The 23,861-nt window shown below is 41.0% G+C and overlaps 1 protein-coding gene across 7 annotated transcripts in view; it reads right to left on the bottom strand.

Annotated features, from left to right (window-relative positions):
- LOC310756457 (contactin-6-like) overlaps positions 1–23,861 on the bottom strand; it is a 187,518-nt gene that overhangs the window by 148,601 nt on the left and 15,056 nt on the right. For 6 of the 7 annotated variants that reach the window (XR_014544887.1, XM_083600580.1, XM_083600579.1 and 3 more), the window contains exon 2: positions 2,671–2,805. Coding sequence is in view for 6 of the 7 variants with exons in the window: in XM_083600580.1 (XP_083456706.1) it covers positions 2,671–2,725 (55 nt within the window). In the remaining variant the exon portion in view is untranslated. Of the gene's footprint in view, positions 1–2,670; positions 2,806–15,944; positions 15,974–23,861 lie in introns of those variants that run through there. The other variant, XM_083600582.1, reaches the window with a different exon arrangement.

Raw genomic sequence — 23,861 nt, 5'->3', positions numbered from 1 at the left:
TCCAGAACCATAACGGCAAAACATAAATAAAACAGCAGCATTACCAATGAACTTAACTTCCAGTTATACATTTCTCACTGATACTTTCCATGGAACATAGACACTATCCTTCATTACTAGCTAAGAAACATCACAGGATTAAAGAGCTAAAGCCCAGGAACCAGACGGTTATCTGATCAATTTCCTTATACCAAGACAGGATCAAATAATATAAAAATTGCTGTACCAAGTCAGACTAATGGTCACTCAAGCTCAAATATTGTGTTGCTTGAAGGATGCCAGTAATCCTTGGCACAAGAAGACTTCTGATTTGCTCTCATTCTTTCTTTCTTAACAGGGACCTGCCATGTGCATATGGGAAGTTTACTAGCCAGTTATGCTTTTGAGAAAGTCCCCCATGATATTCTTGTGGAGAAGCTGGTAAAATGCGGGCTGGACAAGGTTACTGCTAGGTGGGTTTGTAGCCGGTTGACTGACCGAACCCAAAGAGCAACTCACTAATGGTTCTTCATCATCCTGGGGAAAAGGGACATGTGGGGAGCCCCAGAGTTATGTCCTGGGCCCATTGTTGTTCAAGGTTTTTGTAAAAGACTTGCATGGGGAAAATTAGGGGATGCCCATCAACTCCTAACTCTAAAATTTGATGATTCTATGACAAAGGCAATGTGTCCCAGCATCTGCATTCATAGTTAAAAGTTAAAGGTACCCCTGACCATTAGGTGCAGTCATGGCTGACTCTGGGGTTGCGGCGCTCATCTCACTTTATTGGCCGAGGGAGCCGGCGTACAGCTTCCGGGTCATGTGGCCAGCATGACTAAGCCGCTTCTGGCGAACCAGAGCAGCACACGGAAACGCCGTTTACCTTCCCGCCGGAGCGGTACCTATTTATCTACTTGCACTTTGACATACAGTGCCCTAAACTTTGAACTTTATCTACCTGGGGTGATAACTTTTCTAGATCTATTAACTTTGACTTTTGGATGAATGAGCTGCATACAACTAAATCCTAGTCCTGGCAGAAGCAAGTGCAATGAATCCTGGTAGTACAACATGATTTGCCTTCTCTCGTTTCCCCAGGCAACCCTGCATCCTCCTCAAATCTGCTCCAGGGGCTCAGGAGAATATTCCATGGAGAGGGCAAGTGATAATAGTTCCGCCAGGAAGGAGAAATGCTTGTGATGATGGAATGATCTCATTACCAGTACTTTGCATACAAGCCACAAAACAGTGTTTCCCACAAAACTGACAAGTGGAACTGTTTGTTGAACATATCCAACTTCGGAAATAAGTTCATTCTCTGCACCACCCTTAAGATGTTAAGATCTTCCATTTAGGGCTTTTCTCCTTAGATAAACCTTCCATTAGAGGGAAGATGAAATTGGCAGGTGGTTTTTCAGTGCTGGAGTGCCAGTTACTGAACTCTTTCAAAGGTGCTTGTTTAAATTTTCTGAAAGGAACACCCTTGACGCCTGTTATGTCATCTTTTAGATGCCAGGCAAAAATACTACTTGTAATTTTACTGCACAGTGTACTCTGTTATTTTAAAGAGTATTTCATGCTTTTCTGAATTTGCTTTCATAATTCTTTCATTGAATTGTAGAGTTCAAAGGGACCCTGAGGGCCATCTAGTCCAGCCCCCCCGCAATGCAGAAATCTCAGCTAAAGCAGCCGTGACAAATGGCCATTCAACTTCTGCTTCAAAATCTCCAAGGAAGGAAACTTCCAAAGGAGTCCATTCCACTTTTGAACAGCTCTTACCATCAGAAAGTTATTGCTGATGTTTAGTCAGACTCTCCTATCACGAAACTTGAAGATACTGGTTCAGCTCCTACCCTCTGGGGTAGGAAAAAACAGAGCTTGTTCCACTTGGACACAGTACACCAGGTGACGTCTGACCAAGGCAGAATAGAGTGGCACTATGCTTTCCCTTGATTAGGACACTATACTTATGTGGATTCAGCCTAGAATAGCAATAGCCTTTTTTGCTGGTGCATCACAGTGTTGACTCATGCTTTTGGTCTACTAAGACCAGTTCTCTAATATGTTAATGACATGCCAAGAAGAGGTAATAGGGAGGGGCAAATAAAGCACATTGTCAGATCTCCAAGGGAGTATTTATTAAGGCTCTGTAAAACTAATCATGTCAAGAATTGCAGAACAAGATGAGCTCCTAAGAAGACAAACCAGAGAGGAATTTTGTCCTAATTTCAAACGGGGAATCATCACCTCCCAAACGCATTAGATGCACACTGTTTTCTCTTGCTCAGTATAGTTTGGACTGAAAATGTTCAATTTCCCACTGTCTACTGAATTCCTTTTAAAATATCCTTTCTAAGACTTAAAGATCAGAACACCTGCAGCTGTTGATGGCACACACAAAGATCATCCTCACTCAACTCAGTCCTTAGCAATTGGTGGCTTTTCACATTCCCAGCTCAGCCCACAACAGCATCAGTAAAAGTCAACAGAAGCTCACAAAAAGCTGTAGCTGTGCCAGAGTTAAATGGCCTTTGGAATAAGTAACTGTAGCTGACATCTTAATGACAAGGTGCTTAGACCAGTGGTTTGTGCACATTAGTCCTCTTAAGATGCATGCATTTCTGTTAAGAAATAAAACACAGTGATATATTTATCAATCGACTTCTACAGAGTAATAATTGAATACTTCACCTGCAAAGCAGCTCAGAAGTAGTAGCAGAAATACGAGTTTCCATAGCAACATCATCTCCACGTTCCAAGGTCAGAAATTCTTCCCATCCAATCATCAGAGAAACTATGTAGATCTTCCTGTCACTACTTTATAGCCTGTAAAATAGTAAGATAGTTTGTGGTATACATGCCAAACAAATATGTAGACTTGTTTTATTTAAATCCACCTTAAGGCCCTAATATTGTATTTGTCCTCCTTTTTTTGTGTGCTGTGGGACGATGAGTTCTTTCCTTGGAGGAAAAGATGTCATGATTGTTTGTCCCAACATACATACATTTATAGTTACATTGCTTTTCACATGGCTTATAAAACCTCTGATTGCTTTCAAGAGGAAAAGCTAAATGCCCATCAGTTCATTGGAATTTCATAAGCTACACTCTTACACCACCAGCACCTCAGCCTAGTGGGGCTTTATGGAATCGCAGGGCCACATCTGCATCTGCAGCCTTCCTGTGCACAGTGGATGGGTGGAAATTGGAAAACAGGTAGATCAGGTCCAGCTGCTATCATGTGATGGCAGTGGGGCTGGCTCTGGATCCAATTGGTCCTGGACTAGTGAAGCTCCACCCTTCCCTGCCCTAGAAATCTATACCCCAGAGCTTTTTGCAAACAGCATTTGTAATATCAGTTCCAAGAACATAGCTAGGATAACTTCCTATGCTACAAACCAGCATGAAAAAGGCCTCCGGAGATATAAGGAGAAAAACCAAATACATTGCCTGAAAATAAGAACTAGTATCAAAATGAATCATTTATTAAACTAGGAAAAAAATTGAGAAGGGAAAAGAGGTTCTGAGAACAAATGGTATTTTAACTTCAGTTAGGAACTCTGAAATGGAAAACGCAAAAATAATAATCAGCTGAATCATTGGAGGCCACAATTCCATGAGAAACTTCCATGCAGCAAGAATACTTATTGCAAAGTATTGGAAGACACAAGATTTACCCACTTTGGAAGAATGGCAGATGAAGATGATGGACTATATGGGACTGGCAGAAATGACTGGCAGAATCCGGGACCAGGGAGAAGAGGCGGTGGAAGAAGATTGGAAGAAATTTAAAGACTATTTACAGAAATATTGCAAAATTAATGAATGTTAGAATGATGTTGGATAGAAATTGAGTGGTTTCCAGCTGTAATGCTTTAAGAATATGGAAGAAGGGTTAATCAGGTTAAAAAAATAACTAAAATGGTGTTGGATTGGAAATAAGTGGTATTGGCAACAAAGTTAATAAGAATATGCAAAAATGAATTGATAATGTATGAAAATACTGAGTTATAAAATGTTAAGTTATAGAGATAAGATAAATGAAAGAGGGTAAGGATTTGCTGATTTGATTAATTAAATGGGAATACAAGAAGGGGAGGTGTGAGGAAGTCAAAGAAACAAGCAAACGAGTTTGTTGTTATGAAAAACAATTGTTTTTAATTTTTCTTGTTGTTTTTGTATGTTTTATTTATCTTTTTATTTTTATTTTTTCTCTTTTGTTATTATGTGTTTTTGTATGTTTGTTTTTGTGAAATCTTAATAAATATTTCTTAAAAAAAAAAGAAACTTCCCACCAATGCCAACAATGCAGTTCTTCAGAGCTACAAAAATTGGGGAAATGCTGAAACTGAACTATGGTACTTACTCGGCACAATCCTCATGTGGATGGGGGAAATGGTTTCAATGCAATGTGTCAAAATCCAATTTAAATCCAATATGTTTCGAATATTTACAGATGAAGGAATGTTAGAGTGAGCTTGCTTTATGAAATCAAAGTTGATATAGTCTATTTGAAAAGGGGACCATTTAGGTGTTCCATCTAGGAGGTCCCATGTCAGGGGCTTTGCCCAAATATTAAATGTCATAACTAGAGGTGACTCCTCTCCCCGAAAGCCTGAAAAAGCCATGGAACTTCCACAGCCCAACTTTCTCCATCATGGACACCTTGGCTTGCCTTGTGTGGAAATGCTGGCCTCTATTATATATGTCCAAGTTTTAAAAGCTGCAAAAATTTGTAAGTTTCAAACTCTTCTAATAATTAATTTCCACGTGGTCCAGGTACTGTATTTTTCGCTCTATAAGACGTACCAGACCATAAGACTCACCTAGTTTTTGGTGGAGGAAAACAAGAAAAAAAAATATTATGAATCCCAGAAGCCAGAACAGCAAGAGGGATCGCTGTGCAGTGAAAGCAGCAATCCCTCTTGCTGTTCTGGCTTCTGGGATAGCTGCGCAGCCTGCATTCGCTCCATAAGACGCACACACATTTCCCCTTACTTTTTAGGAGGGAAAAAGTGTGTCTTATAGAGCGAAAAATACGGTATATTGCAATAAATTGACTTTTGACAGCGCAATGATGAACAACAAAATTTTATATGCATCTTTACTCTGAAGTAATTCCCATTTCATTTCAAGAGGTAATCAAGTTTAGGATTGCAGACTATGTGGACATCTTTAACTATTAAGATGTGTAGGCAATGGAGGTTTTGTGGTAGCGGAAAACACTTCCACTCACATTCAGGGAGCCCAGTTTTTCTGAACCCCACCTACTACAGCTTGCTATTTCTTCTGAAAGCTTTGTCTGAGGGTTGGGACAATATGGAATAAGGAGTGAGCTGCTGAACTAGATGGGGGCAGAGGAACTGGCAGAATCAAATGTCCCTGTCTTGTGTGTGTTGAAGTACTTTTCATCATTGCAAAGCGATGGTTGAATGCCCCTATCAGATAAAAGTGCTATCCTTAAGTAAGCAACATGTTTCCCAAGGGTTTATATAACAAGTTGCTCTAATTTCCTTTGACATTTCAGCCACTGTATGATTAAGTAAATCAAGAAAGGTGTCAACTTGGCCTTTACTCCCAAAGGGCAAACTAATAATTTACTGTTGGGAGTAAATTTGTACAAGGCTGCAACGAGGAAGCTTCGATCACACAGACCTATCAAACGATAAAACTATTTTGGATTGACTCTTGGTGCACATGGAAAATCCTCATTAAGGAGGATGGATCCATTAATCTTCTCTTGATTCAAATTCATTTGGCCACAAAGCAAGATAAAGGCTGCAATTCTATATCATACCTGGAAGCAGATCCCATTGAAGACAATGGGATTACTTCTGTGCAACTTTACATATGATTGTGTTCTAAGACTGGCAAAAGAGCTATTGGGTGGTCAGATTTTGGGGAATGGCTATGATGAAGAACCCAAAACCAAAAGTGATTGTTTAGTTCAATGCAATACAAGAAGAAAATAAATGCAGAACTGTGCAAGAAAGTAAGTGTAAAGCAGTATTCAGTTGAATGCATTCCATAAGTGCAAGGATTTCTGCTTGCACAGCAGGACTTGCCGCTCTCCTGCCCCCATGCATGTCCTGTGCCACCCCCAAAACTGTTGGGGAATCCCCTGGAAGAGATTTAGGGAGCTTGCAGGGGAGGAGAAGGGAAGATTGTTCCATCACATAAACAGAAATGCTTGTAAATTTACAATTTACTTAAGGGAACACTGTAAACAACTAAAAACCTGGGCAGGATTTGAGTAACACTTGTAATGTACTAAAAACTAAGGTAAAAATGGATTATTTTAAGAAAAATGGAGAAATTATATGATGAAGTTGAAAAAGTTTGAAAATGGAAACCATGGAAGGGTGGAGAGAAGTCTAAGGATTTAGGGAATACTAAATGTTGATGATTATGACTAATGTTTGAATTCAAATGTGTAGTGTAAAACTGAATAAAAAATAATAATAAAGGAAAGGAAAGGAAATGCTTGCACTGATGGAATGTTCATATAGCGCTGCATTGGATACAACCCATAGTGAGCATTTAAGGAAATGACCTGATTGTATCTTACTGAGGTCATTCAAAGTTACTGCAGGGAGTTGGATGACTGGGTGAAGAGAAAGAATGACTGAAACATGCACAGCACGTGCAGAAGAAGAAGGTGGTAGAATCCTGAGGTATTAAAGTGAGTACTAATCACTTTGGCCTGCAGGTGAGCAATGCCATGGTTAATATTCTTGCACACAAAAATAAAGATCCCTGTTAATAAAAGCTAGCATAACGGAAAAATGTCTGTCCCAATTTGTTCCTTGCTATATCAGTTTCATAGGAGTACCTTTTAATGCTGGGCCTCCGTCAAAATATGAGTGTATACCTCATGCTGAAGTGCTGTACAGTGGTACCTCAGGTTACATACGCTTCAGGTTACATACCTCAGGTTAAGAACTTTGCTTCAGGATGAGAACAGAAATCGTGCTCCGGCGGCGCGGCAGCAGCAGGAGGCCCCATTAGCTAAAGTGGTGCTTCAGGTTAAGAACAGTTTCAAGTTAAGTACGGACCTCCAGAACGAATTAAGTACTTAACCTGAGGTACCACTGTATCACCTAGGTAGGAGATAAAAAAACATAGTGTCTTGGGGGTCTCCAGCATCATTCTCACCCATCCCATATTCCTCATAGCACCTTCACCCCAGTCATGGGTCATGGTTCACAGAGAAATAGGGTTCCAGAAATGTTCTCACATTGGGCATATGACACCAATCAGGAACTAAAACTGAACAACCACCAAGTATCCATTCTACATCCTTATATTCAACCAATATCCAGTGAGCATCCACCACATATTCACAGGGGGTGGTGGTTGTTTTTTAAATTATTTTTTTATTTTTTTATTTTTAAGAATAATTTTTATTAACAGGCCAATCACATCACATTATTCAAATCACATTGGTTCCAAATTATACAGCCAAATTTTAATTTTTTTGGGTGTACCCATATATCAAGCTCCGCACGAGTCCAAAGTTCCGGATAAATCCAGACATCCCTTATTTTGCTGCATTAATTAATCAGTTCTATCCAGTTCAATCCAGATAGTCCTTTATATTTTCTTGGTCTTGTTTGTTGTCATACGTTCCTTTCTTTGCGATCTCTGATGATTCTCACAAGCAGACTAAAAGCTGGCTTCTCTGTGTGGGTTCTTCATTGTCCTTTTATTTTCCAGGCTAGCCAAATAAATCAAATAGATCAGGGGGCTCTGTCAGATCAAACTTTCAGTTCCATACTCCTTCGCTTCTCCAACATTCCTGAATCTCCTCCCCCATCTCCTTTTTTTCTCCAGCAGCCTGTCTTGGTGAGACGCCATTTTTTAACTGCATCATAAAAATTCCTCAGCGTTCACCGATTATTTTCCACCTCCCACACAGTTCTTAAACTTCTGCTTATGAATCTTAAAAGACGCAACGATCTTATTTCTTTCTTTCTGGAGTGGAGGGTTATTTTTGTCACATCATATACGGAAAAGAAAAAGTTTTTCCTCCACCCCCCCTTTGTTCCAAACGTACAGTCTCTTGGTGACGACACATCAAAAGATTTACTTATCCGTCCGTCGCTCTCGGTCGCAGAGATCCATTATTCAGCAGCCTTATCGTCGAGCTTTACTTGATATATGTGCTTCAGCCTCAATTCCAATTCATCTGTTTCCAATTATAATTCCGGGCTGAAGCAACCAGCACGCGCTAATCGGAATCGGCGTCAGGAAGAGCTGACTTCACCGAGGGCTCGTGCCAAGTGTTCAGCACCCCCATCTCTCGGATCAGGGGGTGCCTTGTGAACACCGCTGGCCAGGCAGCACCCCACCACACCCTGGTGGGGAGGGAAGGCTGCATACTTCCCATAGCAGCCCCTAAATTACCTCGTGTGGGTCAGAGAGATGTTATTGTCGGCCATCTTCCAACGCGCCCCCTGGTGGCCACCCCATTTTTTATTTGATTTTACATATCTTTGTCATCTTTACATTGTTCACATAACAAAAAACAAAACAAAACAAAACAAAAATAATGCTATCCTCATAATACCCCCCCCCACATGACTTCCTCTTCTGGTTTTTTTTTTTACGGAAAAATTTCTTCTGCTTGTTTTGTTATTCTTAATTTGGAGTCTAGTTATAATGATTATTGTTTTCTTTTTGTTTTGAGATCATTGTTATATTTTCTATATTTATTTTGATAGTTGTAAGTGTTTCATCAAAACCAGCTAAAGAGTCCATTTCACTACATTGTTTCTGCAGGTATAACATAAAGGATTCCTGATCTTTCTTAAAGTCTCTGTTGTCATTATCTCGTAGTCTTCCAGCTAGTTTTGCCATTTCAGCGTATTTCATCATTTTTTCTTGCCTTTCTTCTTTTGTTGGTATTTCTTTGCTTTTCCATCTTTGGGCTAGCAGCTTTTTTACTATGCATTTCAGGTCAAGAGTTGCGAAAAGAGAAGAAAAAACATTTTATGTATGCAACAACAACAGCTAGGATACTGCTAGCCCAAAGACAGAGGGTGGTTTTCAGCAGATTTTTTTATTTTTTTTTATTTTTTTGGAATTTTTAAAATTCCCCCCTGTAGTTTGTACCAGCGCAATCAGTTTTTAAGGTGAACGCATTGACTTGGGAGGCTTTTATCTTTCATTCTGTATCATTGATCTAATACTCCGTGTATGTAAAACTAAGCCATTGTGCTGGGAACATCAAAATCCATAATGCAAAAATGTGCTGATACTATCGAACTGTCTATTTAAATTACAACTAAGCATGCACCTTTTGTGATAAAGACAATGCATGGTTCTGCCACTGTACAGCTGAATGTTTAAGCCACATGTTTTTAGTGTACTTGGTGTTGCTTTTAATTCATCCATTCTGACAAAGAAAAGGGCATCACAGTCCTATTTTATGTCTACACGGAAATAGAGATGGGAGAGAAATGTGGCTCAGTTCACATTTTTTATGCAAACCTATGTAATCTGCACTTCCCAAAACAATGTGTGAGCTGAAAAGCAGCTTATCCTCTGCCATTCAAACATGTCTGAATTTTGCAAAGCAGTTCTCCAACAAAAACAAAAACAAAAGTACAGTATTGTATATACTCAAGGAAAGTTTGCATAAAGGACTAGTGCCAGGGAAAATAACATCCCAGATGAATTATGCTGCAATGCCTTGCTTGTAAAAAATACTTTAGAAAAAATTCCAGACAAAAATGTACATATTATGAGAAATGTGTACCAAAATGTTGGTGAATTTGTGAGGCAGATGCTGAAATATGGGGAGTGAAGAAAGAGGAACAAAGAGGAACCACAATTGTCTATCCTTGCTCAGATGTTGAGTCTAGTGGAGCTTATGCCCAGGTATAAAATTGCAGCTTGTGACAAGAAAGAATAAAGATAGATGTTTTCTTAGGTATTATTGTAACTTTATTTATTAAATGCCAGCAGACCCAGAAACCTTTCTGACAAACATAAATACTTGTTAGTATTACAGCTGCTAATACTGTCTTTCATATGATAATTTACTGTCAAACTACACCAAGATTTTTTTTTTTAACAAAAGACTGGTAATATTTATTGTATGAGAATGCCTGGTTTAAACTAGAGTGTCTTGCCTGTTTTTTAATTCTGGTGAAGTATAAAGATAAATGGTGCTGTCAGATCCTTTGTTTTCTGGATATAACTATTGCTTAAATTAATTATTATTCTATAGCCATCTTAAGCAAATGGACAGGGAGACAACAAAATGAGTTAATGGGAGTAGAAGTGCCTATCTTGTGTAGAACAGTTTAGATATTTACTTCTTAATGGAATAAAATGTATACAAACATATCTCTTTAAAAGCAGCTATTAAAGGTGTTGTTTTTTTGCTGTTATAGATGCTCCCCCCATGATCTTTTCAAATTAAACTCATTCCCATATCAAATTTTCCTGTTAATGTGGCATTCCCGTTGTGAAATTTCCTTTTCTTCCTCTGATTGGATGGCACTCCCATGAGAGGGGACAATCCGCCTAATATTGCTGGGGTGAAACATTTTCCGAAACTGGCATTCATCCAAGGGAAATTTGGTGTAGCAGATATGCTATGGTTTGGATGGATGGGCAGATACCGCCTCTACTTTGAGCATTCAGTAAATCCCCAGCTTTAAAAAGTCTGCATGTATTTCCCCCATTTTGTGTGTGTGTGTGTGTGTGTGTGTGTGAGAGAGAGAGAGAGAGAGAGAGAGAGAGAGAGAGAGAGAAATTAAAGAGCCATTCTTCTTGGGGGGGGGGGTGCGGAAGGACTATTGTCAGGCTGAAGTTGCATGCATAGTGCAACAGTGTTAACAATTTCACTCCTCTGATGCTGCAGATGAGATTGTTGTAAATCGCATGCCTGTCTGGGAGCCCGTCTTGGACGAGTCTGGGAAAAGAAGACAGTCTTATCTCTTCAGCGGCGGGTATTATTACACTGTACTTTCGCTTTTCTTTCTTTCTGTTTGTTCTCTCAGAGCTGGGGAGAACGGACAACATTATGCTTTTGTCTGTACATAGTGTGTAAATAAATACAGTGGACGTTTGGGTTGCAAACGTGATCCGTGCGGGATGCACATTCGCAACCCGCAGTGGCACGTCTGCGCATGTGCAGGTTGTGATTCGGCACTTCTGTGCATGCACAAAGTGCGATTTAGCGCTTCTGCGCATGCGCGACTGCCGAAACCCGGAAGTAACCTGTTTCAGTACTTCCAGGTTTTGGCGGTCCGTAACCCGGAAAAATGCAACCTGAAGCGTCTGTAACCCGAGGTATGACTGTAGTAGATTAGGTCTACAATGTCTCATTCTTCTTGCTGTGTTATGCCAGATGATTAGTGTGCATGTACCAGCTGGTATATGTCGCTAGGAAGCGCACTGGAAGAGAAGGGAGATGCCTTTTCCAGAGCTGCACATACCGGAGGATGCTCAGAGTTTTGGGGGCTTGCAGGCACCCCCGGGGCATTTTTCCAGTGTGTTGAGTTGCGAGTGGGGCTGTCCTTTTAGCCCCACCCCCTGCACCTGCTTCTTTCAACAACCATGTTGTGTAGGCCCCAGTGCAGACCTCTTGCGCACATGTATGGGCTTCACATCAGTGGGGCACTGGCGGAACCGGTTGTCCCAATTACACGGCGCCCCTTAGCCCGCACCTTAGGCTCTTCTTACACACAGCTGTAGGCGTGGTGACTGAAAGAAGCAAATCTAGTAACATTGGCAACAGGGACCCATTCCCAACTCACCATACCATTGACCCAACTTGTGCATGGGGTTAATGCCAGGACCGGCCCACTCATGAGGCAAGCAGCTGCCTTGGGTAGCAGATTCCCACAGGGTGATGCCCCCATATGAGTTTCACCTGCCCCTGCCACCACCTCGCGACAGCTTCATGAGAGCTCTGCAAGATCTTGTTAGAAGCTGATCAAGCCACACGACCCTGGTAAGCAGGGGGGCAGAGCAGGGGGGGCATCTTCCTGTTTTGCCTCAGGTGGCAAAACAGGACAGGGCACCCCCTGGCTAATGCATAGGTTGGTTCCAAACTTCAATAATCTACAAAGTAAATGATGTGATACTGGAGGGAAGGAAAAGCACTGCTTCAGTGCATGAATATGGGAAAAATAAATGATTTAAGGAAGGGGTCAATGGGGGATGCAGTTGGTTCAGGGTTTATTTTGTCCTTCTTAAAGCCTGGCAGATATTACAAACCTGTTTCCCCCCACACCCATTGTCACCAAAAACCGCGTTTAGCCTCTGATCCCTGCCTTTCTCTCCTTCTCTCATGCTCATTCTTTGCTGTCTGACACTACAGTATCTAGCAAAGTCCCAGCCAGGGATACAGCAAACCTCTATATATGATCTCTCTATTCTCTCCTGAACACCTGATTTGCAGGCAGCTAATGTGAGCTTCCTCATGAATGCCAATTGTATTCAGCGAGTATTTTTCTTTTCAAACTTTTTTTTTTTATCCCCAGGCAGTCTCTGTGCAGTTTGACTACTTGAACTTTCTGTATGCCCATAACAGGGTGAATTGCAAATGCTTTTAGTGGTGTAGAGTAAGGCAGAGGGCAGCTTGACTGTCTCTGAGATTTACTAGCATTTTTGCTGCTTTTCAAATTATTTCCTAGGCAGTCTTGGGAGAAAACACACTTGCTATTTATCTCAGCTTTCTTGATGCAGATAATTTCTTCTTTCTCCTTGTTGTAAATAGTATTGCTTCACTTCTCATGTGGTTTTTTATGTAATACCCTCAACACTGAACTGAATCCTGTTAGTCATGCTTAAAACAGACACGTTGAGATCTATAGAAATTTAGTTTAGTCATTAAGTTCCATTGATTTTAATGATCTACTCTAAGCATGACTAAGTTTGGACCAACCCTATGAAAATAGTTCAGCACCAAAGCTTTGCGCTTTTGTGTCAAATGAGCCTTCCACATTCAGAAGACAATGAAACCCTCTATTACCACCTTATATATTTCTTAGATTTGTCTGTTTTTATTTGAGGAATGTCTATGGTATTTATGGAAGCCAGTCAAGGAGTCCCATGCTTGTGGCAACTGTGGTCTTGCAATACATGCTAAACCAAAAAAATTAGGATATGTTAACACTATTTTGTTAGTTACTTCATCGAGGTATTTTGCACATCTACAGTCAGTTTAATCAAGGTCTTCCAAGGCTAGAAACATGCAAGGGCATTCTCACAACCATGCAAACACTCTGATATAAAGACACAAATCTCAGAAAGTCTTCAACTTCCTTCAGTTAATTAAGCTCAACTGTGACATAACTAGTTGGTGATTTGTTTAAAGTGTAGATGACTGGTTACCAACAATGCCTCTTCTGCCTGTCTTATTTGATCAGTAGTTAAAATTATTTGCACTGTTTACCCGTGCTTTTTTCTTCTTCTTAAAAAATGTTTAGGGGTACTGTCATTTTCCTACTCATATTGAAATACTGCCCCTCAATGAGGCCAAACTTAGATTTACAAAATGTTTAGGGGTATGTGTACCCCTGCATCCCCCCAGAAAAAAACACTGCTGTTTACTGTACATATACAGTGGTGCCTCGGGTTACAAACTTAATTCGTTCCGGAGGTCCGTTCTTAACCTGAAACTGTTCTTAACTAGAGGCGTGCTTTGGCTAATGGGGCCTCTTGCCGCCGCTGTGGCACCAGCACACAATTTCCGCTCTCATCCTGGGGCAAAGTTCTCAACTCAAGGTAACTCTTCCAGGTTAGCAGAGTTTGTAACCTGAAGCGTTTGTAACCTGAGGCGTTTGTAACTCGAGGTACCACTGTACCTCAACATCATGTCAAATAGGTCACGACTGCATTTTCAGTACCAAGGCAGTATGCCTTAGAGAGGTCATCAGGGTCCAAACCTGAACCAGGTCCCAGGGCATCCAAGCCAGTAAGCAGTGAGAAGTTGATCTGCAAAAGACTCTTTTCACCATATAACGCCTTGAGAGCTCACCAGCATACTCTGTCCTCACCCTGCTCTCTGACTTGCCTGCTGTGATCTAATTTAAGCAGTGAAATGTTCCATGCTAACTGGATGTTATATTTTTTTAACCTCCAACCTTATAGTGAGGAGCCACAGTGAAAGACAAGGAACACCAATCCCCAAACAGTTCAGGAAATTGGATCCTTTCCGAAACAAGCAACTGGATGTCTTGGGAGGGAGGCCTTGCATTTCCCCCCTGCTGTTGTCTCAGGGGTGTTTCCTGTTAAGCACCTAGTACGGTTGGTATAAAATACATGCTAAATTGTTAATATGAAGTAAGTTGTTTTATTCAGAATAATATATAAAGAGGCAATTTCTCTGCTGGGAAATCATTTACAGACAAACCATAAAACCTGTTTTAGTAATAAGTCATAATGAATATAGTTGTCATAAGCACAGAAAAACCCATATCCTCTGGGCATAAGTAATTCCTAGAAAAGGCACTATAAAAATACAGAGTTATCTCCTAAAGTACAAGTTCTCTGGAGCTGATTTATGGTTGGCGTTGCCATCTCTCTCTCTCTCTCTCTCTCTCTCTCTCTCTCTCTCTCTCTCCCTTGCAGTTTATATACAATATGCATGATCGTAATCATTCTGAACATGACGTCTCTTGGGCACAATAACAATTTGCTTCATGTACTTGGAATTCATTAATACAACCAGCGTTAGATTGCCCCTCCCACCTGCATTTTAGGCAACGGGCATGATCAACGTGCCAGCACGTAGCTTTTCACAGTGCCTTCTTTCTTCAGGTGTAATCAGGAGAACTTGAAGATGTATCAGCATTGACGTCTGACTGTGATTTTTTTTTTAAAGGCTAAACAATTTCTGAGGTGTCTAGAGCAGAACAGGCCAGCTAATTAGTCATGGGTACACGCCTAATTTTAATTCAGCCTTCAAAGCAGAGCATTTGAACATGGATTGGAATAATCTACAAATAATGCAAATTGCACATGGAGAACAATATTTGTAACTTCTGGGGAATCTAGACCTTAGAGGGAACGAAGCGGATACATACATTTGTTGGAAGTTCACACACACACATTCTTCAATCCAAGAAACCACACACAACTTAACACACTCTACTTTTTCACAGGTTGAATCTATGCATTTTACTCTCCCTGTGTATAGGAACACAGAAAGCTGCTTTATACTGAATCAGACCCTTGGTCCATCTAAGTCATCCCATTGGACCATCTATACTGGCAATGGCTTGCCAGAGTTTCAGATAGGTTGTCCCAAACCTACCCGGAGATGCCAGGGTTTGAAACAGCAGCATAACGTGGGTCCCTGGCCAGCGTCTAATCAAGGGAATCTTTCCTTGCAAACTAGGCCCAAACTGGGAGCAGAGATAAGGCAGAGAAACATGAAGCCAGGAGCACCTCTGTGTTGCCTTGCCCTCCTGTCCTTACAGTGAGGAACTCTGGGCAACACACATGGCTCAGGCAGTGCTTTCTCACCTTCCTCTTCCTCCCTGTTCATCCTCGGTGGGCAGTGGCAGCAGCCTCACCCCCCCTTCTTGACGTGCAAGTGTCCCTTTGCCAGCCATGAGGAGAAGGAGGCACTGCCGCTGCCTCAGCAACAAAGGCCCAGTCGGACATGGCTTGCCTCCCCATGGCTCCTGCTTCTGAGGAACCTGTTATGTGGGTCCTCAGAAGTTTGCACCCGGTGGTCCCATGGCCCCCCAGGCTCCCCCACAATATGCCTTTGGTTTGAACCCAGGGCCTTCTGATTCCAATGCAGTTGCTCCACCACCACCTACTCAGAAAGAGATTATTATTGGTAGTAGCAACAGTAATGTATCCTACTCTTATATCGCTTCACAGTGAAGGGCGGGTGACAATTTCATAAAAATAAATAAATATGCACTTGCACCACTGTTCCAATTTTCTATACTTCTATACCAGCAGCAAAAATTATTTGTGTAGTTCTTTACCTCCTTGATATCTGACGGGAGGGCGTTCCACAGGGAGGGGTGCCACTGCCGAGAAGGCCCTCTGGCTGGTTATAAGAGGCAGAGAACCAATAGAACACAGTCCCATCCACTGCATTGCAGCTTGGACTCTCTTCCTTGCCTGAGCAGCAATTATACTTGAGCCCACATACGCATGCCAGCTCCTTAAACAAGCCTTAAGTGTTGCTTAAGTGACACCATCAGTGGCTCCCTACCCCTTCTTTGTCTTTGGATCAGTTAAATACAAAGCAGGATTAAAGTGTCATTGGCCTAGGCGGTGGGTTTATGGGTTGCAGCTCTCTCAGTGAAGTCAGATGGAACTGAAGTGAGGCAAAACACAGTAATTATATACCTGAGTTTGCTTGTTACGAAGAAAAAGAATAGGCACGCAGTGTCACACAAAAGCTTCCCGGGGGTAATGTGAATAACCTTAATGACCATTTCACAGTGGCGATTGCAGGTGTTTAGCCGTGTCGGCTGCACTTTTCGCAACTGAAGGAAGACAAAACAAATTCAGGCCCATGATGGCAGCATTACGGTGGTTTAAGTCACTCTGTGAATTCTTGTTAGCTTCAGGCACTCTGAGACTGATGTAAATCTTAAGCCACCAGCGTGGCCAACACCTTGAGAAGTTATCTAAAAACATAGTTCTATAAAAAGAAATGTGGAGAATATCTTACTATCCAGAGGCAAAGTTCAGAAAGTGAAGAGGCCAAGTTTTTGCTTATCCTAGGTCAAGGTTTTCTCTCACTCACATGTTTTTCCTTAAACTATGTTTTCTCCCACTTTACAGGATGATATTAGAGCAGGGGCAACCAATGTGATACACTCCAGGTGTTTGGGGCTACAACTTCCGTCAGCCTCAGCAGTCAGGGTGCATCTATTCTGCTGTTTGTGCAGGAACTCGCTGCAAGCTCGGTTAATGGCAAATCGAACTTTCCTCTGGGTGAGGCCTGGGATGGAAGTGGTAGCTGGCAGCATCTAGAGGGCACCCTGTTGGCAAGTCTTGTATTACAGAGACTGGCTACAAACATGGATATGTGTGAATGAGAGTGAGGGCCAGAGAATGAAAGAGAATTACATTCTTGAGAAATGAAATATTAGACTTTGGGATTTCCATTTAACAGCTACAATTTTAAATCCATAAAGCAATGCATTATCGTCATACTAATGCTGATTCAAGTCAAGTCATGTTTATGTGCATGTAACCAAAGTCACACTACTCATGTGGAGGGGAGGAGTGACTCAGAATAACCCTGAGTTTTCAACAACACACACACCAATAATGCACATTTTGCTTGTGAATAATAACTGCATTCATCAGTTTTGTGGTCCCAGATCCTTCTTCTTCAGATGATGATTATCTGCTACTTCAATACACAAGAAGCAGCTATTTATGTATGACATTAACTTCTCAGGGTTGCAATTGAAAAATGGTGATCATTTTACCGAGATAAGTAATTATCCCATCTTTATTTCTATTTTTGCTGCGTTTAGGAGCAAGGAAGTGTAGCTCGGCAAAGAGGTAAAGAGCTGTAAGTCTTTTGTGGCTATTTTTAGATGCAGTCCTTTAGGTAGACTAAACAGGACTAAGCAGATTGTGTTTTACATGCCAGTGATCCCACTCCCTTTGATTTGCAATTTATTCAGCAAACCACACCAGCATTCGCCTGCCACCCTCCAGCCATGCACTGAGCTAATGGCTGAAGGGGATTAGCTTGCAATAAGTCACAAATCTCCAGTTCTGAACAATGTGCAGAAGACATCTCTCGATTATTGTGGCTCTTCATTTTTATTCTGGGCACGGGTGACGGGATGTTTCTTTTGCAGGACCTCGTGCTGTTTATTATTCTTACTTCTGAAATGTTCTTTCTGGCTTTTGCAGTTTTTTTTTTTAAAAAACTATTAATTATGGTTCCTTCAAAATACAAATGTAACTTAGATACTCCACTTTACATAATAATAATAATAATAATAATAATAATAATAATAATAATAATTTATTATTTATACCCCGCCCATCTGGCTGAGTTTCCCCAGCCACTCTGGGCGGCTCTCAATCAAGTGTTAAAAACAGTACAGCGTTAAATATAAAAAACTTCCCTGAACAGGGCTGCCTTCAGATGTCTTTTAAAGATAGGATAGCTGCTTATTTCCTTCACATCTGAAGGGAGGGCGTTCCACAGGGCGGGTGCCACTACCGAGAAGGCCCTCTGTCTGCTTCCCTGTAACCTCACTTCTCACAATGAGGGAACTGCCAGAAGGCCCTCGGCGCTGGATCTCAGTGTCCGGGCTGAACGATGGGGGTGGAGATGCTCCTTCAGGTATACAGGACGGAGGCCGTTTAGTGATTTGAAGGTCAGCACCAACACTTTGAATTGTGCTCGGAAACGTACTGGGAGCCAATGCAGATCTCTCAGAACCGGTGTTATGTGATCCCGGCAGCCACTCCCAGTCATCTGTATTATATGGGCTATGGGACAAATAACAACACTGAGCTTCCCCCACCTCCCACCTCTTGCTCCCTCTCCAGTAAGCACCAGCAACACGCTGTGTTTGGAAACTGGGAGAGCAGCGGTGCCTCACCTGTGTTGCTGCATCAGTCACCTCTCTCTCTCTCTCTCTCTCTCTCTGTGTGTGTGTGTGTGTATGCGCAAACATGATGTTCATTTTAGCAAATGGCCTCTGAGATTCTAAGGGGCATTGCTAGGGCTTCCCCAAGTGTTCCTGAGTGGGAAATTAAATGAGGAAAAATGGATCTGGGAATGATCTTGGCTATTGGCAGTGCTTTTTTCTGGGGGGTGGGGGAAGCAGGGGTTCCCCTAAACATTTTGTGAATCTTTGTACTTTTGTCCATTTACTGTATTTATTTTCCCCGATTTGAACTATAAAATGGTGATTTTCTTGAGTCAAAATGAGAGTACCCCTAAACATTTTTTTTAGGAAAAAAAAAGCACTGGCTATGGCTAAGACATTAATTTGGGGAAATAAATTAATTTCAGATGATTTTATCCAGAGATGATTTGGGGAGGTAATGAATGGATGGTGGTGTGTGTGTGTGTGTGTGTTTGCATGCTTGCTTGCTGTAAGCCACCCTTTGATCATTGGATGAAGGGTGGCATAGAAAGTTAATCATTATCAGTGATGATAATGTTGATGATTAGGAATTGTACTGTACCAGGATCAGTTGGGAACTGGGAGTAATTGAAGTACAGTGGTACCTCGGGTTAAGAGCTTAATTCATTTTGGAGGTCCGTTCTTAACCTGAAACTGTTCTTAGACTGAGGTACCACTTTAGCTAACGGGGCTGCCGCACCACCACTGCACGATTTCTGTTCTCATCCTGAAGCAAAGTTCTTAACCCGAGGTACTATTTCTGGGTTAGCGGAGTCTGTAACCTGAAGCATCTGTAACCTGAAGCATCTGTAACCCGAGGTACCACTGTACAAAGGAACTGATTGTATATTAACTGAAGAACTTAGCTGGCATTACTCAGATGTAAAATTGTTGACTTTCAAAGCCAAAATTTGCATCTAGCAGATAAATAATCATTTGCAAATTTTAGTCTATGGGGTTATGCCCCATATCTTTTCAGTAGCTAGCAATGCCCTGGGGACTTCCTTTCTGCCAATAAAACATTTAAATGTGTTATAACAAATTATCAAGGGCTTAGTTATTTTTTTCTACTTTTTTGTTATTTCTTCAATGAGTTGTCTTCTGTAAACGGAGTCCTTCCCTTAGAAGTGGGATCAGAAAGGCCACGTGTTACTTCTAACACCTGCAGTCATGGCTCGTAGTCTTTATTTGCAAATCATTTTTTTAACAATGAAATGAAGGGGTGGGCAGGTCAATTTTTGCTTCTCAGACAAGAAATTGGAAACCTGCCAGCTTATTAACCACCAGAACTTCAGCCTGGCAGCCTTAATTCCAACATGAATACAAATTCTAAGTCTCAGATTTCCCCAGAGAATTACCAGGAAATACTCTGAGCAAAAATAGAGCTTAAAAAAATGAGTCCATTTATGCATTGGAGAGGATGACTCTCCTAGAGCTTTAATCACCTGTCAGCTGGGATGTGCAGAATTGTAAACCAAATATTAGGTAGCTGTACATATTTTCTGGCTAGCTAGGATGCTTTCACTGCAGGGTTAGACTATAGTCAGTCAGCATTATGTGCAATGAAAAGAGCTATGTAAATAATAATAATAATAATAATAATAATAATAATAATAATATAGAATTTCTAAAGAAGTCTTTGTTAATAGTTATACAAAGAAGATAAAGTGTGGCGGGGGGTTACCTTTTTTTTTTAATTACATCTGAAGTTGGTGCAAGATAAGATCAAAAAGAAAGAAAAAAGCATGTGCCAGCTTCTAAATAAGTCCCACATGTTAATCAAGTTTGAAAAATCCAGCTTGCTGAAAGCATGGTGATGGTAGACTCTATTACACTGTAGACACTTTCAGACAAACTCAGCCAGTGGATCCAACCAGAAAAACATTAATCTCCAGAACTTCAGAGGAAATGGCCTTTAAAATATTGCTTGCTTTCAGCCTGAGCATTTTAGACTATACAGGGTTGATCCTGACATCAGGTCCAGTGAGATGGCTGCATCCGGTGACAAATTGCTTTTATTTTATTGGAAGATTTACATTCTGCATTAATAGTTTGTGTCCCCCCCGCCGCCTATCGTCTGACCTATTGATTTCAGCTTTAATTACCACATAATATCCCAAATATTTAGTGCTGAGTAATGGAGAGTGGGCAGAAATGAGTTACCCAGGAAGCTTGCCTGTGTCACCTGGAAGGTTAACTCCTATAGGGCAAACCTTGTGTGGAAATGATCTAGTAGAGTATCTAAGCCCTATTCATGCATTTGAGTGAATGTGTAGGGGTTTAAAGGTGGGATAAGGTGTGTATGCAAGCATCACTTTCCCCACGTCCATTCATGGGTTGCCTGCACTTCAGACCTTCCTGTGATGAGTAAGAAGGACTAAAGCAAAATTCTCTCTAGAGGTACGCGACAAGCATAAGATTTGCCTTGTATCTGTAACCTTTGGGAGCAGCCAAACTGATTCACTGAATTACACTTTGTCGTCATTCATTATCTGGGTACAAACTTGATTGGTTAAATCCAACACTGTTTCATCCCATTGACTACTATAGCCATAACTTCCCTACCCTGTTTACAGAAGTGGATGAAATGTGCAGGCAAGCGAGCCTTTCCAGAGTGAATTCAGCCTGCCAAGTTTTAAGCAGAGCTATTTGAGGGTTTTCATGCAGCAAACTTTTTAATAAAAAGAAAAGAAAAGAAGATGAAACGTCTCTAGCTTTTAAAGTTTCTGCTAGAGTTGGATGCAAATTGTAGGCTTTTAAAATCTCTTTTAAGGGGATGAAGCCGGGTCTATATCAGTAAGTTAGATGGAAAGGTTCTGCTATCATGCTAAGTGATTTTACCTTTGTTATATTAAAAAAACCTGGGGGGAAACTGTTTTCTTCCCTGTCCTGGAAGTATCCTCCTTTAAGCAAAAGGAAAAAATCCTGCCCTTAATGCCCAAAACTAAAGAATTCATTTAATTCCTTTAGAGAAGAGACCCCGTCATCATGAACAAAACTGATTACATCCAGGAGGCTCACAGACAACTTTCCAATACCGCCTTTACTTAAAATTGGACTCAGACCCCACACAACAGTGCCCTTCAGCTCTCTATATTGGACAAACAGGCCAAACCCTACGCCAAAGGATAAATAGACATAAATCTGACATCAGGAATCACAAGACAGAGAACACTTCAATCACCCAGGACATTCAATACAAGATCTCAAAGTAGCTTATTACAAAATAATTTCAGAAATAGACTGGAAAGAGAAGTTGTTGAATTGCAACTTATTACCAAACTTAAAACCATGGAGAGACCTGGTCTGAATAGAGACATTGGATTCTTATCTCATTATACATGATAAAGCTATTTTAGCTATCTCACCCCTTGCTTTTTCCTGTAAGACCAATTGCAGTTGTTAACAGTCGTCAACAGGCTTACCGCACCTATCAGCCAATCACCCATTCCCACCACCTTTCTGAGTAATACCCCTCCCCACCCTCTCACTATATATAAGGGTCTGGTGACTTCTGTTTCAGTGTATCTGAAGAAGTGTGCATGCACACGAAAGCTCATACCAATCACAAACTTAGCTGGTCTCTAAGGTGCTACTGGAAGGATTTTTTTTATTTTGATATAAAGGCATCTTCATATGTTCCAACGTTAAAATGAGTATGTTTAGAATAATTTGGGAGCCCTCTGAATCAGAAGCCTGTAAATTAGAGAGTCCCAGTGTTGAGGTTAATCTCTGCCATGAACTCATTTTTCAACTCATTCCCCTTCTCAATCTGCAAAATGAGAAAAAGAAAATCTCCTTTAAAGGGTTTTTGTAAGGGCTATAACACTCTATGCAGATATTCAAAAGTCTTACATAAGTGTATAATACCATACCATACCATATAATAATTATATTGTATATAAAAGTCTTACATAAATGTTTATAATACAATACGATATTATATTGCCACCAGATGAATTGCCTCTTTCACAGTTCACTTTACGGTTCACTTTCACATTCTTGCTGCAGGATGGCTAAGGGCCCCCTAATTAATATTAGAATAAATAACTTTCTTTAACAACTTGTCACAGACTGTCTTGTCAAAAAGGCAGTTCTTTGTAGCTAATTTTAAAGCAAGTGTCACCAAACATATGGAAAAACTTACAGATAACACTCTTGTGTCTTACTGAATATTTTTGGAGACATGTTGTGAAGCATTTCCCCCCCCAGTTCAAAGTGATATTGTTAAAGTTGCAGCAGATTCTGTTGTTTCAGAGGCGAGCAGAAAAACATGTTTAAAAAATATGCTGTCCCCAAACAGAACCAGCTGTGTGTAGTGCTTACCACTGCCTCTCTGTCCATGTCAAGATCCTGAAAGTCCCATGCTCCTGTGCTAAAGGACTGGAAGAGGAACACACTTGGATTTGGTGCAATTGCGGTTCCAGGTGTGCTAAAAAAAAGCTACCTGTTTAGGAGTCTATAAGCCAAACACTTGGTGTGCTAATGCTGGAGAAGCATGCCCTAGCTGTGTTGCTCATACGTGACCAACAGGTAAGTTTTTAAAAGATTCCCATCACTGTGGTTAATCTGGATCCCTGTTTATGCAAAGACTTGAAATATATTCTACTAGGTGTTTGGGAGATAAGAAGGGAGAGCTCTACATGCTGTTTTCGAAGTTGAGATGCAACTGCAAATGCTGATGGATTGAAGCAGACAGAGTTCTCTGTGTGTTTTCCACAGTCTGCCCTGCACCCCAGAGCTAGCCTAGTGTATGCCGTTATTGTGAGGATTCTCCCCCATCACCTCTGTAGAAATAACATTAATCTACAGGCTTGATGGCTTCTGTACATACAGCTGGGAGGCACGGAGGGGAAGAAGCTGTCTCACCCTTTGCCTCAGGCATCAAATTTCTTTGTTGACAGCATCTACATTTCCCCGTCCCCCCAAAAAAACCACACACACACACACACCAAGTCTACCAGTTATTGGATTTGGATGGAGCTATGAAATAGTATTGTTATAAAATGGTTTGGGTTATAGCTTTGTTTGAAAAGTTATCAAATAAAAGAAAATGGGCTAGGGAGACAAAGGAATAGTTTGGGGCCACGTTGGAGTGCTTTGAATAAGAAATTGAATAATGTAATGCTGCCATCTCAGTATGCCATTTGTGGAATTCATAGCTGTTTGTTTTTGCTGTAGGCTGTAGTAACATTAAGAACATCTCTGAGTCAGTAAAGTGTGAGACTCTTATAAGATCTTAGTGTTGTGGGCTTGAGCTCCATGTTGGGCAAAAGATTCCTA

Source organism: Podarcis filfolensis (assembly GCF_964270895.1).
Source record: "Podarcis filfolensis genome assembly, chromosome: 2".
Taxonomy (NCBI): domain Eukaryota; kingdom Metazoa; phylum Chordata; class Lepidosauria; order Squamata; family Lacertidae; genus Podarcis; species Podarcis filfolensis.
The sequence above is the reverse complement of the archived record's forward strand: the minus strand, read 5'-3'. Positions and strand labels throughout refer to the sequence as shown.